Source organism: Cyprinodon variegatus, unplaced genomic scaffold (genome assembly GCF_000732505.1).
Source record: "Cyprinodon variegatus isolate N-32 unplaced genomic scaffold, C_variegatus-1.0 Scaffold1394, whole genome shotgun sequence".
Taxonomy (NCBI): Eukaryota; Metazoa; Chordata; class Actinopteri; order Cyprinodontiformes; family Cyprinodontidae; genus Cyprinodon; species Cyprinodon variegatus.
Genome location: NW_015151847.1, coordinates 120854 through 138138, shown reverse-complemented (window position 1 = coordinate 138138; position 17285 = coordinate 120854). Strand labels below are relative to the sequence as shown.

At 36.0% G+C, this 17285-nt stretch overlaps 1 protein-coding gene across 8 annotated transcripts in view; it reads right to left on the bottom strand.

Moving 5' to 3' along the window:
- Positions 1-257: 257 nt before the first annotated feature.
- The window catches only part of smoc1 (SPARC related modular calcium binding 1), a 73390-nt gene continuing 56362 nt past the window's right edge, over positions 258-17285 (bottom strand). For 5 of the 8 annotated variants that reach the window (XM_015402775.1, XM_015402778.1, XM_015402779.1 and 2 more), the window contains 4 exons: positions 16023-16128; positions 15168-15412; positions 10931-10984; positions 259-1059 (listed from right to left, as the gene is read on the bottom strand). In XM_015402775.1, the coding sequence (XP_015258261.1) occupies positions 1043-1059; positions 10931-10984; positions 15168-15412; positions 16023-16128 (422 nt within the window). In that variant the 3' untranslated portion in view covers positions 259-1042. Of the gene's footprint in view, positions 1060-10930; positions 10985-15167; positions 15413-16022; positions 16129-17285 lie in introns of all 8 variants that reach the window. The other 3 variants (XM_015402776.1, XM_015402777.1, XM_015402781.1) reach the window with 3 other exon arrangements.

The window sequence follows — 17285 nt, the reverse complement described above, 5'->3', positions numbered from 1 at the left end:
TGATACACAGCAATGTTATAACTTAATCAAATGACGATGGAAGTAGGTGAAATATTACAGCTGTTGTGTGTGAATTAATTCTTAAACAAAAAATTTCAGTCCTCCAATTTAAATAATCCCTTCATAATGGCATTTGTCCTGTTTGCGGTTGGTATGTTGCTTTAACATTGCACTTGTTAGGTCTAAGAAAAAAAAACAACAACAAAAAAAAAAACATTTTAATATGCTACACTACTACAGCGCCTGTGTCGTTTCTTGACCTTGTCTATTTATACTTTTGGAGAACATACTGTTTGTTAAGTTTTCTTTTTTTTTCAGAAAGCTTAGCTGTCTTGCAGTAGTTTTAGGGCGGTATATTTAAGTAGTTACAGCTAGTTTGTTCTTGCATAATATATTTATGGAAAACATATGTTTTCTTGTTGCAAAAATCCAATGCATCTTAAATTATCCATGCAGCATGAGGGAATTCATGGATTTTATTAAATGGTAGTTACACTTATTGGACATGTGTGCGTTTTAGCTAAAATTGCATGTTTCAGGCAAACAAAATTTACCACTTTTAGTTATTCAGGGTCTTCATCAGGTAACAGTTAGATCGAACTTTAAGATTTGCTACTGATCTGCCTGCTCATCAGACAGGGGGCGTACCTTTTATTTGGACAGGCCTCGGATTAGAACATGGACTGAACAAATCAAAACAGCAGACTTAACATACAGGGGAGAGGAAACACTCATACATGCTCTTCCAGTGGTGAGCCTATCGTCTCTTTACAAATATATTCTCATTCTTACTTTGTGAATTATCAGTCACATCAAAATAAAAAATAAAAAACATGTAAAAGCAAGAAATATGTCAGACATAGGGAGGAAAAAGTGCAAATATTTTGGCGCCGCTTTGCTGCTTTTCTTGTTTTCTCTCTTTTTTTTTTATTCAGAAACTTCCTTATTTTTCTGCTCCGTCTTTACTTCCCGTCAGGAAGCGTGCAGGTGCTTCGCCTGTGTCCCCTCTGCTCTCCTTTCAGCCGCTTCGCTCCTTCTCTCTTCACACCAGACGGCCTACTGAGACAAAGAAACAAGATGTTGGAGAAGTTGCTGAATTTAGCGTTAAGACTCATTTTCTGCACAGATTTTGCAAGATATGACACACTTAAAGTGGACAAGTGCTAGCTTTGAATGAAATGTGCTTAAGTAAAATGTCCATTTCATCTAATAAGTCAGTTAATAAATGTTGAGTCAGTTGTGGACCTCCTGCCCAGACCAACTACTATTCTGAAATGTTATACAATTAAAGAAAATACATTTTATTTTATTTAGAAACATAAATAAGAGCCGTTTTAAGTTATATCATAAAAAGCTTCAGAACATCAACCCATAGCTTTTCTATACAGCGACCTCTTTTCAAATGAAAAAAAAAAAACTTCAATGTCTTTCATTTCATTTTATTATAATAAAACAATACGAGTGCATAAACGATGAAGAGGAAAGAAAAAAGATAAGTGTTTTTTTAGACATTTTACAAAGGAAATTTTTAGCTATTTTTCACATAACATCGAGTCAAACTTTGTTGAACCACCTTTCCCTACAATAGCTGCAAGTCGTCTGGGTATGTTAATGCCAGTGTTGCCCATTTAGGAATGAAATTTTTGTATGGGCACAGATTTTAATCATATATTGTATATGCTGTGCTTGTAAATTAGAATGTGTAGTTCTAAATGTTTTCAAGGTTAACCAAAATGTCAGAGAATATAATCTTTGTACCTCCATAGGGATTTATGTACAAGTATCACATATATATTTTGTTTAAAAAAAAGAAAAATTACACACATTACAAACTTTTTTTGTAAAGGTCTGTTTACAGAAACAAAGCATAACAATAAAACGTAAAACAATGTTGTAATTTTCAAATTAAGTTGCAATGTTTACCGTATTTTTTTCCCTCTAATCTGATTGGTCAGCCTCATATTAATCATATATTTAACAATCCAATCAGAAAGCAGATGTTTTTTGCCTTTTGGATTTGTTTGCTGAGCTGTAACTTTAGGAAGAGTAGAACATGTTAAAGACAGCGGATGAAGCAGTATTTCTGCTGCGCAGTTAGGCACAACCTTATGAATTTAGAAAAACAAAATCAGAATCATTCTACAGTTATAAATTGTTTGTAAATCACATTTTTAAAAGGAGTGCTGGGGATTCTGTTACTAAAATAGCCTTATAAACCAGACTAAATGTGAGATTAAATGTGTAATTTAGTCTGGCCCAGATGAATGAGACATTGGAAAATTGTTGATGAGAACAACCCGTTGTTAATCAAATCGTGTCCGTGCCTATTGGCCAACGCTCTGACCAATGAGTGCCACTGACTGTGACTTAGGATGTATGACAGGAAGCTGGTGGGGAAGTGTAAACAAACAGCCTGTCAGTTAAACAGAGAATATGTCCTTCTCAAAAATGAATGAGCGTAGCGCCTCTTCCTGCTCTCGTTTCAACAAAAACCCCAAGTCTAATCCTTCCTAAACTGGTTCCAGCTGAGTCAAACAAGAACTGTTCAATGGTAGTTGCCATCTTCCTTGTTGTTCTTCCTCCAGCGTCACACAGCTTTGTCGTCATGCCCTCAAAAACCGCCTGCTTTGGATCCAAAAATTCAAAAAACATCTCTGCGTTGTAATTGGCCCGCCAGTTCTAGGGCCTGGGCCATTGATCGAGGCTAGACCACTCGCAGGCAAAAATGATTTTGGCCGCTGGTGGGTGGGGCTAATTTACTCGGCTATTACTAAAACACTGCCAGCACTTTGCATAGTTTAAAGCAATCTTTAAACTAAGCTTTTATGTCTTTCCTTCTGCAATTTCCTTCAGTAATTGCTTCTTTTTGCCAGTTTCCCATCCAGCCAGTTTAGGAGAACACCCAGGTCTTGCTATTAATTCAGTAATGTTCTGTAACAAACCTCAGAGGAAAGATAAGCTGAGCTCCTGAGGAGATTCTTTGAACATGACCAAATGGGACCAAGTTAAATAAATATGAATAATGTATGTTCACACCGTATCTGGTCTCATAATACATATTATACTACATTAAAGCAAGCCTTAAACATCCTGATCTGTTCTGCAATCATGCCAAAACTGCCCAGTAAAGTGTCCTGCTTGTTCATCAGTCAGAAATGTTGGTGGTGGGGGTGGAAAGGAAAGAAAAGAATAGAAGAAAGAAAGATGGAAGGGTTTGGAAGAAAAGGGGATGGGTAAGGAGCCCAGATTGCATACAGATGGCCTGACTGTCAAATGAAAACAGGCGTCCATCTGAACCCTGTTAAAGCTCTGATTGTGCATGAAAGGTGTGGCTCTGCAGCGCACATCTCTACAATTCAAATTCTACATATGAAATTAAGTAGGCTAGTGAAGGACCATCTCCTCAACTTTATGGCCTACATGATGTTGTGTTCTTATGATGGGAAGAAGTTTCTGAGCTGGTGAGGGCGGAGTCACAAAGGTGGGCTTCCTTGTCAGTGATGGTCATGTAAGCAGTGAATTAGAGGTCCATCTGATTTTACTCTAAAGACTTCTGTGAAGTATTTACAGCTAGGTTTGCTGTTTAAACTTAAATGCATCAGATCTCATCTCACAGTCAATAAATCAGAGGTTACGCTCCATGTGAGCAGATCCTGCAGCAGAAACAATACCACCACTTTAACAGGAATTTCAATCCGAGGCTTTAAATAATATTTAGTATTGTTGTTGTTTCTACTTTACAGAAAATGTCTTATAGTCCCCAAGATCACAAACTGTTTCCTCATAGAAAATAAATACATGCAAAAAATAATGTTGACATTTTAATAATATTACTGGTACGTTTGGTGCTAATTCTCCAACAACGTATTACACAGCTCCTTTGGACTCTCTACAACAGGTACTCCTAAATAAAAATACCAAAAGACATGATTTGCACACAAACAAAATACACAGAGTCACTCTAATATATAATAGTTATAATACTTTTTTTTCAAACTGCAGAGAAAGGAAATCCTCTGTATTTTTCTCTGCATGCACACCACTTTTCACGCCACTCAGTAAGTTGAAGTTCAGCCATGATGTTTTCATCAACTGGCATCTTACCCATAATTACTTAAAATATTTCCCCTAAAATGATGTGGTGCTTGTGCAGTTTTCCTAAAAAGTCCAGTTTTTGAAGGAAACGGGCAAAGGAGAGTAAGAGTTACTCGGACTGAAGTGGTCTGCAGTTAGATGAAGAAAACAAGGGGGACGTTTTTTTTTTTTTTTGTTGTTTTACTGTAGCGGACATTTAAAAAAACTGAATGAAGTTTACAGAGCATAAAAAATAATAAATCCCATAAAATATATATATTTTTTGTTTTTCCAGGTAAATGTTAATATTCCACAAAAAATAATGAAGTTATACAAAACATCAAAATTGTCATTTAAACAGTGGCTTTAAATTACTACAGATTTAAAAGCTGTTCATGGAAATCCTATGCAGAAAAAGGATAGCATCCCTTGTTCAATCACGAATTACCTGTAATTAACTGTGTTTTAGGCATAGGTTTACTGTAATTACTGCATGGCCTGTACAATTATGAAGTCATTTCGACAGCACCTGTCTGACAACATGAAGAAAGCTGAAAGATCTTGTGTTGGGAATCTTATTAAGCCCTTTCCAAGAACTTCAGACTCCACTAAGGCATAGCGAGAGCCATTATCCAAAAATGGACATAGAATAAACAACAGTTAATGTTTCCAAGGTCTTCTGGACAACATATAGTCATCACTTCAAAAGAAGAAGACATTACATTTATCTGAACCACTGCAAGCCTCCTAGTTCATGAATCAACAATGACAAAAATGCTTGGGGGAAAAAAATGTTCTTAGTTTGTGAAGTCAAGTACACATATGTTAATCAGAATTAGAATAATCTAAACCAAACCAGCCAGTCTCCCTCTTAGGTCCTAATCTACTATCATCCCAAATATGGAGAATTAATAAAAATTGGTAATGAAAACTAACAGTCAACAAAATCTGTTTAAAACTAATAAGATACTATATCCATGTACGTGAAGTAAAACATCCGTTTTTAAAGAAAAGCTCTTATGGCAGCCAGTTGTTCAGTTTTTAATGATATAAACAAAGACCTTTGTGACTTAACAAATGACATATTTAAGACATTGCTTTTTTGCAGCAATAATCTTGACTGTCATGGTTACAGAAAAATGCTGTTGCATTATTTGCCCACATTATAACTGGTCTGTTGTATACCAGAGAGTATTGAGCTTTAGAAAACTAACTTATGCTCTGTGTAAGTCCATCTGGCTGGCCAGGCTAGTTATGGCTAATGACCCATAATTACCAATGTTGTATCCTGTATGCATCCCTACCCTTTGGACACTATTAACTGACCACAGTGTTGAAGTAGCTTCTTTATTCAGACAAACTCCCTAAATCCTTTGCTACAATATTATCAGTTTCACAGACTAAACAAACAAACAACACTAAACCAATTCATACCCCGACCTGAATTAAAAAAGTAACTGGATCCAAATTAACATCTCTTGTTAATATCAACTCATATTCATCAAAGCAAACACACTACATGGAATGCGCCTGCTATTTTACTTATGTGACAGATGAAATGGCTGTGTCAGAGTTTAGCCCCTTTGAATAGCTTACTGAGCAAATAAATACATACATGTAGTGCTATTTCTTGAAATCTAAATAATGAAATTACTGGAAAGATTTTAGGAATGATTAGGTATAAGATGTATCTAGTTCTGCTTTGATGCTTTGATTTTTTTTTTTTTTTGTTATATGTAGTTAAAAAATCCACATCATGATCTTTTTACATTGAAAGCTGTTATAATAATAAATATGCAGTTATTTTTGACACCCCTTTCTACTGAAGTCATGCTTTTTTCTCTCTTTAGCTAAGATAACTGTCTCTTTTGTTCAGGGCCGAGTGATATTAGTGCCCATGAATTGCCTTTGCAATTACCAGGCTCCAGAGCTCTGACTGTTTCTCCTTCTCTTCTCTTCCCGGTCACTGAGGATATTATCTCTGCCATTAACAACAAAAAGCTACCAAGCCTCTCCCTGGACACATTGGCCCCACTTGTGATAAAAGACCTGAAAGTAGATCCTGCCTACCACCAAATCGTCCTGACTCACCTGGGAGCAGCCAGTAAAAACACTTGGCTAGAGAGCTGGGAATTGTACAACATCAGTATACGGTGACAACAACCTACTAAAGATTATAGCTAGTGAAAAAAAGAATTGATTAGTTTTTAAGGCACTTATCTCAGAAAGAAAATTGTCATCTTAAAATGTTCTCTGCAACTTCTGCTCCTATTTATCCTTGAATGTGTTGATCTGAGCTTTCTGGCTCTAAAAGGACATGTCTGGGCTCTCTAACAGACTTTCAGCTCAGGTCCCAAGCCTACTTAGTAACACTATTCTTCTATTTCCACTTTGCAGACAGAGCCAGAGAGAACACAAAACACACTTAAACATACTGAAACCTTCTTTGATGTGTCCAATGACTGTTATGAGCTTATGCTGACACTCACAACCCTTACGACCAAAGCATTTAATCAGCAGTTCTAATAAATAAATAAAAAAACACCATAAAATAATTGTTCTTACTTTCTAATCTATATAAAAATGACTGGACAATACATTTCCAGAGGTTGCATTCCAGAACTTAGAAGATGTTTTCCAGAACTTACCAAGAACTTTCTGGGATTTAACAGGTATTTCAGTAACATTTTTATGGACTCTTTTGGTTAATTCCCTGGGGCCTACTGAGCCATCTCTGGAACTTTCCATGAACTTTCATAACATCTGGTTACTTCTCTCAAGAGGTTTCAAGAAACTAAATGATAGGTTCTCCACAATAAAAGGCAACTCCCGGAGATTTACCTCCAAGTTCCTAAAAAGTACTGAACTAGATCCAGGTACCTAAACTTCCAGTAAATCCATCAAGGTACCTGGCTGATGTTCCAGAAATGATCTTTAATTTCTGTGAAAGTATCTGGTAAGTGCCATGACAGCTCTACAAGTTCCTCATATGTTTCAGAAAGTAAACTCAGATTTATTAACATCCAGCTGTTGGATTTTTTGAAAGTTATAGGAAACTACATGTTAAATTGTAGAAAATATCCACCTATACCTGAACTTTCAGAGGGTGAGAGGGACATGTACAATGTCTGCCTTTTATCACCTAAAGAACAGTTCCAGAATTAAAGCATAAATGTCCTTGCTGGACCCTGAAAAACTCCTCCATGCTTTTATTTTAAGTCAAACTGATTACTCTAACGATGTCTTCAAGGGTTGCACAAAAATCAAAGAATTAAAATCATTCAGACAGAAGCAGTTCCAGAGTGCTGCCTGCAACCTCACCAATATGTAGAAAGTGGAGCACATCACCTCAGCCCATAAGTCCATCAACCAACTCGTCATATCTAAGACGATAGATGTTAAAGTACTTATTTTAATCTATAAATCACTGAATGGCTTAGAAAAAAAAAACATGCCAGATTTTTTGTCAGTGTAGTAACACCTAGAAATCTTATGTTCTGCATATACATAACAAAACCAAATATGGAGGAAAGTTTTTAGTTCAACATATTTGAAAAACCTCAGAGAAGTCTACAAAGGGTGCTAAAATCTTTAGTTCTTTTAAATAGTTCCCAAGGTTTTCTTACTGGGCCCCCCTAGGTTTACGAAAAGTCATCCCTCATATCCCCCAAGTCAACTACAATCTCCTTTAAAAAACAAAACTACCACCTTAAAGATATAAGTATTTTCGGTTTGTTTATTCTACTGTGTAATAGAATACAACATCACTGTCAGTATATATTTTCTATTATGTAATATATCTCAATTTATTCAATTACATATATGTAATACTTTATGCAATTCAAATATACCATGCCCCCTTTGCAAAATAGGCGTCACCCATTTGAAGAATCACTGCTTTAAATCAATCCTAAAACTCTTTTTATTTAGAGTTGCTTTTGACTATTCTAATTTAAACTATAACTGAATGATTATGAGTCAAAGTTGTAGTCCACAGCATTTAAGATTGTCCTATTGTTAAAATGTGGTAAACAAAATAAACAGCCTTCTCTGGTTCTTCATCTCTGAAAGTGCAATAAAAAATCCGGGAAAGTACCTGGTAAGTTTCACAAAGTAAATTCAAGAAAGGTTCCAAGAAAACAGCTGATTAATTCTGGGAAAGTTTCAGGGATGTGCCGGATTAGTTCTGGAAGATAAACTATAATTCTGGCACAGGCCCGTTTGTGTTCTCCAGTTTTACCAACTTTAGCCAAGTCAAAATATAGGGTTGCAATGCCTTTTACTTAAGGCCACACATTCATTTCAGAAATATTCATTGTATAAATCAGAAAACATGCAATGAGCACATTTTAGCTGGTACTAATTATTTACAAGGTTCATAAGATAAAATTAAAGACAATACTGTCTCTTTAAAGTCAGCTCCTACTGTACCGGCACCTCACTAAAACTAATAGAATTCAGATTGTTTTCTTTGCCGTTGTCAGTATATGAAGAGGTACTGATAATCTGTCTGAAATGATTGCAAATCTTAGGGAAAAAGCACAGAGCAAATTGGAAATATATAAGCAACAACACTGCTGTGAATCTCAAAGGCTGCGAGAGGACATGAAAAGATTTATGGCCTAGTAAAAGCAGCTCGACTTAAAGCGATCCAGGCCATTAAAGAGCAGCAAAGCATACCTGAACACAATGGTTGTCTATCTTAGTCAACTTCGAGTGGAGCCATATGTTCCATCATCTTCCACACACGTTTTCTGTCTCTCCTTTACTTATTTCATAACTCACTCTCTCCACAGCTTTCACTAGCTCGGTGTACCTGAGTGGTACCATAAGAGCCATATAAAGCTGTCAGGACATTCACTTCCAGCTCCTAAACATGTAAGTGAAGGATTCAGTGACTATAGCACAAACAACCAGCCGAGCCTACTCCTCTGCTCCAACACTACTGGGGCTGTTTATTCTGGCTGCTGTGGCTCACTCCCGAATACCCTGACGTTATGCCTGTTTTGAACCACTGTTCTCCATGCTATCCAGGCCAAAGCCAGGGTAAACACATGACTTCAGTGTTTTGTGGCACTGAGTGGGCCCAGTAGCCAGACTCTGCAGCACCGGCGGGAATAATAATCAGCCTATGAATTCCACAGAATCCTAACAGAGTGAGTAATTGAGAGATAATGAAGACATGACGGTAAGAGAGCTGGAAATAAAACTGGCTTGAAATAAGATAATAAAACCTCTTTGGTTTGTAGCCTTTGTCAGTTCTTCTTTCGGGAATTTTCCAAAATTCCTACCATTCCAATTAGTAACAGTTTAAGATGGAAACAACAAACGTATTGACAGTAGGATTAGTAAATAAAAAACAGATGATTTACCAAAGTGTTTCTTTTTCAGTTTTTTTCCACAATATTTTAAGGTGCTCAATGACATGACCATAAGAGTGACAATAAAAAAGTATGTAAAAATAGACATGGTTTTCAATTTAAGATTAAAACTAGATATCTAGATTCATATAAATTCTAAAAATATAGTGTAATAATCACAGAAAAAAAATTGTCAAGTAAGGCAAACAAAAATACAAATAGACTGATAAGTAAACTCTTGAATTCAGGAAAACATTTTTTTTTCTTTTTTACTCATTTTATTTTTCTTTTCATTTTCAACAAGGCTACTCAGGTGATTTTGTCCAATTCATTTGTGGTATTTTGGCCCATTCCTCCTTCCAAAACTGGATCAATCTCGCAAGTTGCCTGACACACATCTTTGAAAACAACTACTGAAAACATGAACATTGTCTTTATGCCACTTCATAACTTATCTAACTGTATGGTTATTATACATTTGGGAGATCCAGTCACCACATACCTAAGCTTTACCGTTATGGTTGATGTTGAGTTGTTGCCTTAATATTTCCACATACTAAAACATTCCTTTACATTTATTTTGTGAAGTGTATCACTCACACCTGGAACAAAACACAGTATGATGCATCCACCACTGTAGTGTATAATTGAGATGGTTTCCTCAGACTTCTCAAGCTTTAACCTTTTTCATGTAAACGAAGCAAAGATCGCAATATCCAGACAAAAAAAACTCTATTTTCATCACACCAAATAATATGTCTCTAAAGGGCATTTGCAAATGCTGAAATGTTATTCCCTGATTTAAGTACTGACTTCTTCCTTGCTGATTGGTCGGTGAGGCTGTTCCAGTACAGTACTCGGTGTGGATAAAGACAGTGTCTTGCCATCTTCCCATGCCTTTGTTCCAGGATTAGCACATATATTTAGGATTTTTAAGTACCTAAATTTCTTCTCCTCAACACAGAGCTGCTGCTTCCATAACAAGACAAACACTTAACATTCCTATAGTATATAGGCTGATTGAAAAAACTAATGTTGCATCTTCAGGTATCTCAAAAACCTAAGGTTGAATCTTTAAGCATCTTGAAAATGTCTCTACGGATTAACTCGAATTGTGAAGATCTCTACTTTTCTTCCTAAAGCATTACTTGATTTTGGTTGTTAACTGACCAATAAGAGGCTAAATCTATCATCTGGGCATTCCCAAATGGTTAAAAAAGGCATAATAATCTTATGTCATATCAAAGATTGATTAGCACACAGTTTTAATGTGTAGCTGAATGACAATGATCAAAAAACTGTTAGAATACATGTGATTATTAAAAAAAATAAAATTAATTTACCGATGTACTAAGGGTTCACTGTGGTTTCATTGTCCATATACTTGCAATTCAAGTTGAATGGGGGTTAAGTCATGATATGAACATACACATAGGACTGTATAAATATGCTTAATGTATTCAGCAGTGTTAATGATAGCATATTTGTTTGCTTACTGAACAGTTTTGTCCCTTGCCTTGTCCCTTGGCTGCCAGCTGTCAATGAGCTCCCTGCAAAAATAACAAAATAAAAGGAAGCAAAGATAAGACATTTTTGTTATTTCATAGTGAGCATTTTATCAATCTGTCTGACTTCTCGTCTGTCTGTAAGCGGAAACCTCCAGAGTTGAAAAGGTGTAAATAGCATCAAACTAAATTCTAGTTTAATTTACAGTTATATATTGTCTTCATTGAAATATCAACCTTTAATTCCAGGGCCTTTAGTTAGTTGGTTAAGTAATCATTGTTTTTAGCAATTTCAGTATTGCCACACGCATTGAAGGTGGGATTGTTCTAGATTATATGAAATGCTCTTTACAAAAAGCATTAAAAAAAGAATAATGAGCCCTAACATCAGTAAGGATTACATGATGTCATGATGTTTCTGTATTATTCCAAAGTATTTGTTCAGATTGACTAGTGACATTAAGATACTCAGTAACTTCATCACTAGTCAATCTGAAGTGTTGTTCTTAATACAAACATCATTCATTGTTGGTAATACAAAAGGTTTGGTATAACATTATTTGGGGCATTTTAAAAATGTAAGTTGCTTTATAAAATTTTATATCTATTTTGTAATATTTAATGTGTTTTAAATGACAGACTTGTCAGTGTATCAATTAACGAGGCCTCTTAGGTCTTCTGGTTGCGGCCTATTTTGAATTAACTCAACCAATCATGGAAAAGCAGAATTTAGTTACAGTATTCTGCTACACTAATCTGGAAGGATTTCCCAACAAATTGAAAAGTGCTGAGATTCTACAGTAAGTTGCTTTAAATCATGATTAAAAAAAGATTTCTTGAGAGTGGCATTTATTAGTTTTTTGTTCAACTTCCTTTCATTTTATGATTAACCATACAAACAGTATATATTTTTTTTTTCTTATCTTGCAATGAACTGTTCTCTGTGAGTTTTCCTATTATCTACAGCACTTTCAATAGTCTTGCTACTCAGATGTGTTATTTAAAGGTTCCATATTATGCAAAAATAACTTTATAAAGACTTTGTAACACTCAAGTGTGTCCTGAAGCCTCTGTATGAGGATCATAAATAGATTTAAAAAAAAAAACACTTTTCCCTCTCTTACTGCCTTTCTCTCTTAGCTAATGTGTGCTCAAAATGCTCTGTTCTAAAATCATGCCCATTATGATGTCTTCAGGGGAAAAAAGCTGTCCAGAGCAGTATCTAACAGCCCATCGGTAAAGCTCCAGTCTTTATCTTATGTATCATTCCCCATGCCTAGTCTATCTTCAAAAAAATCTAAGTGGTTGTCATGGTTGCGGGTTGTTGGGGGGTGCGGCCTTCGCGAGGACAGGGTCGTGGAAAGCCAAAACAGTTCGTCCAGAGGAGGGCTGAATGAGGAGGTTTTGGTACATGCTGTCTGACTAATCTGAGAAGAATTTTCCTACAAAAACATAGTCTGGAGGGTATATTGTTAATATTTTGTGTTTTCAAATGTAGAATAACAGGGAACCTTTAAATAAGTTTGCCTTGCTTTGCCTTTAGCATCTATTGTGAAATACATGACATAACATTGCTGTCGCTTATTTTGCTGATGATGATCTAGCCAGTCAACTGCTTGAAATGTTTTTTCAAGCTTTCTTTCAAATGATCAGGCTCCTTTTGTTTACCAGAATGTCAATATGAATTGAAATAAAGCTCAATTTCTCTTTGTCCCTCAGTCTAATGCTTTTTACTAATATTTATGATGATTTTGTATTAACAACTAATAAAACTACATTGCATCTCGAAGAATATTAAAACATTACATCAGATCAATAATAAAAAAAAAGATAAAAAAAATGGGTTTGATGAAAAGTGTTTAATAACTGCTTAAAGGTCGTTATTTTTTAGGGGTACTTCTAATGTGACAAGTCTCTTTGAAACCCAGATTCCTATTTATCAAATATGACTGTGTGTACACACTGGATGTTTGGGAGAAATCCCAAACAAAAGCTTTTAAGTATAGATGTGAAATTTACAATATATTGTCAGTGCTTTAACAGGAACTTTGCCTTGGTTGGAACACTGACCTTGAAGCTTTGGGGAACAGCCCCTTGTGAAGGAGATCTTTAAGAAACAATTCCAAAATATAAAATAAAATTGTGGTTTAATAAGAGATTTTAAGGAGACAAGGCACTGCTACTTGTAAAGTTAAGGCTCCTTTGGGAGACTCCTCACTCCTAGTAGAATCAAAATGTTACAAACTCCCTCCAAATTTGAATTTATTGTAAAATAGTTTCACAGCACAAAACACTGTGAAATTATCTTAACATAATGGCAAAAACTGCTGGTTTTATGCTGAGCGCAGCTGCTCGTCCTTTGTTCTCACCTCCGAAGGGTTAAAAAACAAAAGAGCATAACGAGGACACCCCTTTAAAATCTGTTATAGCAACATATTTCCATTAAACTTTTATTAACCTAAAAAACCGTAGTGTGAGTAGAAATGGTGCTGGAAATCTCAGTTGTTTATAGCTTGATGGAAGTGTATTTGACATTTTCCACCAATAAAGGAGAGCTTGCTAGACACTAGTGTGGGGTGAGAGGTTACCCTTTCATCATCTATGCTTCTGTTTTTGATTCAGCTGTGGAAACGGTCAGGGAAAACCAATAAAGGTTGATAAAAGGTGAAAGGAATAACTTCCAGGAAAAAAAAAAAAACTATTAAAAGGTACTTCCAATTTCTATTCCAAAGATCCTGGCATCTTGTTTAAGTGCATAGCAGAATCAACCATCAAACTTCAGTACATTTGGAAGATATTCCCTTTTTTTCACTAATATTTTTCATTTAGCCTAGTTATGTTACAGCTTTATTACAAATTATTGGAGTACAACTTTGAAAATAAATCACAACACACACACCTCTATATACTGTAGGGTCCTACAGTTGGCAGTGCATGTCAGAGTGCAAAAAACAAGTCTGGGAATGCATACAGATAGATGTTTCGAGGGTCTCAGGGAGCATAATGGCTGTTTGGAACAATCAAAACTCCTCCTAGCGCTGGTTTATTCTTAAAACTGAGCAAGGAAGCAGAAGGGCCTTAGTCTCTGTAAAGAGAGAGGACCTTCAAGAAGAATAATCATTGCAGCAGTCCACCAATTAATGGTAGAATGGCCAGACAAAAGCATCTCCTTAATAAAAGGCACATGGCAGTCCATCAACTATGAGAAACATCTGGTCAGATCAGTCAAACATTGAAGTCTTTGGTGTGAATGCCAGGGTTCATGTTTTAGGGAAACCAGGCACTGCTCATCACCAGGCCACCATCATCCCTACATGGCTATGTTTTTTAGCAGAAGTAAGTGGCAGACTGCTCAATGCAAAGAGACACGGTGAATAAAAAACCTGCTCCAGAGCTCTCTTGACATCAGTCTGGAGTGACGGATAACTTTTTAAGCATGACATTGACCCAAAGAGCATTTGTGAAGAGATGTGAAAGAGCTAAGCACAGATGTCTCCCTTCCAACATTATGGAGCCTCAGATGTGCAGACAAGGCCTAAATGCCTAAAGATGGCAGCCCTAATCTTATGGCATCATATCTTTATTGTTTTCCATGGCATTTTATTAAGAAAAACTTAACTGCTACCAAAGATAGATAATCAAAGTACTGAGCAAAGGCTATGAATACTTGCATAAATATGATTTCTTAGTTTTTCTTCTGCAATAACTTAAAAAAATCTATATTTCTTTTCATATTTTAATAATGAGGTACTTGGTTAAAAATTTTGAGAACATTTGGAATAAGGCTAAAACACAACACTTTCTGGATGTAAATCCTGATTAAATCCTGTGGAGTAAAGTGAAGATAAGAGTATATCAGGCATTTTGGGCTCTGGGTGATCAAGACAGATTATGCTATAAGACAGAGCTGTGTTCTGTGTTTGTATGCTTCAGTCTTGCCAAATATTGGAGTCAAAGATAAAATTAACTCCTTTTGCGATAAGTTTGCAACTATTGATAAAAGTTATTTTCTCAGCATTATTTTTTCTCTCCACAGACTTAATCAAATAGGTTTGTATTTTTTGTAGAATAAGCCACTGAAATTGAAATAATTTATTCTATGCTTTTTTTTCTAAATTAATTCCAATAGGATATATATTAACACAAATTACTAAATCTTAACAATCTTTATCAATAAAACGTAGACACCTCAACGTACTCTTCCTCAGAAAACCTCCTATAGTCTTACCCTCTTTGCTGACACCAAGGCAGCCTTTCAGCTCCTGCAGCGAAATAGCCTTGTCCTTATTCAGATCACAGTAGTCGGTGAACTTGCGGGCGCATTTCTTAGGTTTTGCTTTCTTCTTCAGGTACCTCTTGAAAGGTTTGAGTTCCTTCTTGGTAATATCGTTGCTACCATTGTTATCCAGCTGGGCAAAGTACCAATGCACCACCCTTTCCTCCAGAGTGTGACTGGGATCAGGTTCAACAAACCTAGAAATGGATAGAGGGAGAACTTGAAATACACAGTGGACTGTATGTAAACATGAGGCAAAACTACCAGTTTCTGTTGCTGTTTATTTTCTGTCATATTTATGGCAAATCTGACAGTGTCAAATACATTTTGTTATCAGACAAAAATATAACATTTTTAAACACTAATTGTCCAGGTTAGATTCTGCATTGAATATGCATGCTCTCCCCGTTCATGCGTGTGTTCTCTTGGAGTATTGTGGCTTCCTCCCACAGTCCAAATACATAACTTTTAGGTTAATTGGCAACTGACTACATTATCCTGCTATAGCCTCAATTTGAGAAGGCAGCCTATACTCAAATAAGGCTAAATTTAAACCTTTCTTCAAATCAGAACATATAGTTCAAACATAGATTGCCAATTAAAAACATGCAAGCAGTTATTGTTTATTATCACAACATATTAAGGACACATGAAAGCATTAAGTATTTAAAGGTAAGCACATGATTTACTAATTTAAAATATTATCTATATAGAATTACACACAGGTGAATAGCGAACAGTATAAATACAAAAAGTTGTGCATCAAAATATAAGGACATCATTATGTTGCTCTTAGTTTTGTCTTACCTCCCACCACCTGAGGGGGCTGGTGAGTTTATGGCTTGCACCATGTCGGTTGTAAGGGCGTCTAACAAGCTTGTAATGAATTCCCCCTTCTTTCCCTCCGGGCAGCCTAGTGCAAATCAAAGACAAAAAAAAAAAAAAAACAAAGCATCAAAGTTACCACTAATTTGAGTAATTGTGGTGCAGCGAAATTGATGTACCTCTAAATCCTCCATAGCAGTGAATCAGCAGGACGGATCTCAACAATAGGGCCCATCTGTTAAATGCTATTTGTGAGGGTACAGGTCTCAGCTAGAGCTTAAGGTTCATAAACTATAGCCTCTAATGCAGACAACATTGTTGGCTCTTTTTGAGAGGTTTTGTAACAGAAACAGAGCCGATGCACATGGAGAGACGTGGGAGCTTTGTTGAGCAGAGAAGACCAGTTAACTTTTATGACATAATTCCGAACACCTCGGGTAGCTCCTTTTAATTGCCCAGATGTATGGTTTTAACAGCATGCTTAACCTGTGCAAACATTTCCCTCTTAATTGTGTCTCTTGTAGGGTAAGTTCAAACACAGCTGCACAGTAAGCTAATGTTCTTCTTAGTCTCTTTTAAGCCTTATCTCTCTTGCTATTAGACTTTTTTTAAGCTCATGACTTCAAATTTTGTGACATCCCAGTCATTCATAGTGGTTTGTGTCTTTTACTGAGACTTGTATGAATTCAATGCCTTTGCTCACTCTCCAGGTGATTCCAATTAGCATTTTGAACAACAGGACAAGCTTTGAGAGGCACTGCCTTGCTGTGCCTTAATCCAAGCATGAAATTGGGGTGTTATGAAGCACAAACCAATATACACAGCTTAAGGGGCAAAATGTCAATGACTTTGCAACATAGTTCTGTTTAGGGGCAGTAAAGAACCTCTGGCAGTATTTAACACACTTTGAATGGCACCGTCATGCCAGGCCCTACTGTGTCCTTGGTATCAATTTCTATGATGTACACTTAACTGCTTCCTTATGAGTATTAAAATGTTGAATTTAAGTTAAAATAACTTTTCAACCAACTAAGGCTGATAGATCAAAACCCTTACCATTGTATATTAAAGGGTCCAAGTTATGCAGCTAGCTTTGGGAGCGTTGAAGAACAAATGTCTTATACAGTAATGTAAGTGAGAGCGACTACCCCCTAATGTCACATCTAGGGTTGCAACTAATGATTATTTTAAAAATTAATCGATGAATCGGACAAAAAATATTTTTTATATTAACCTCTTTATTCC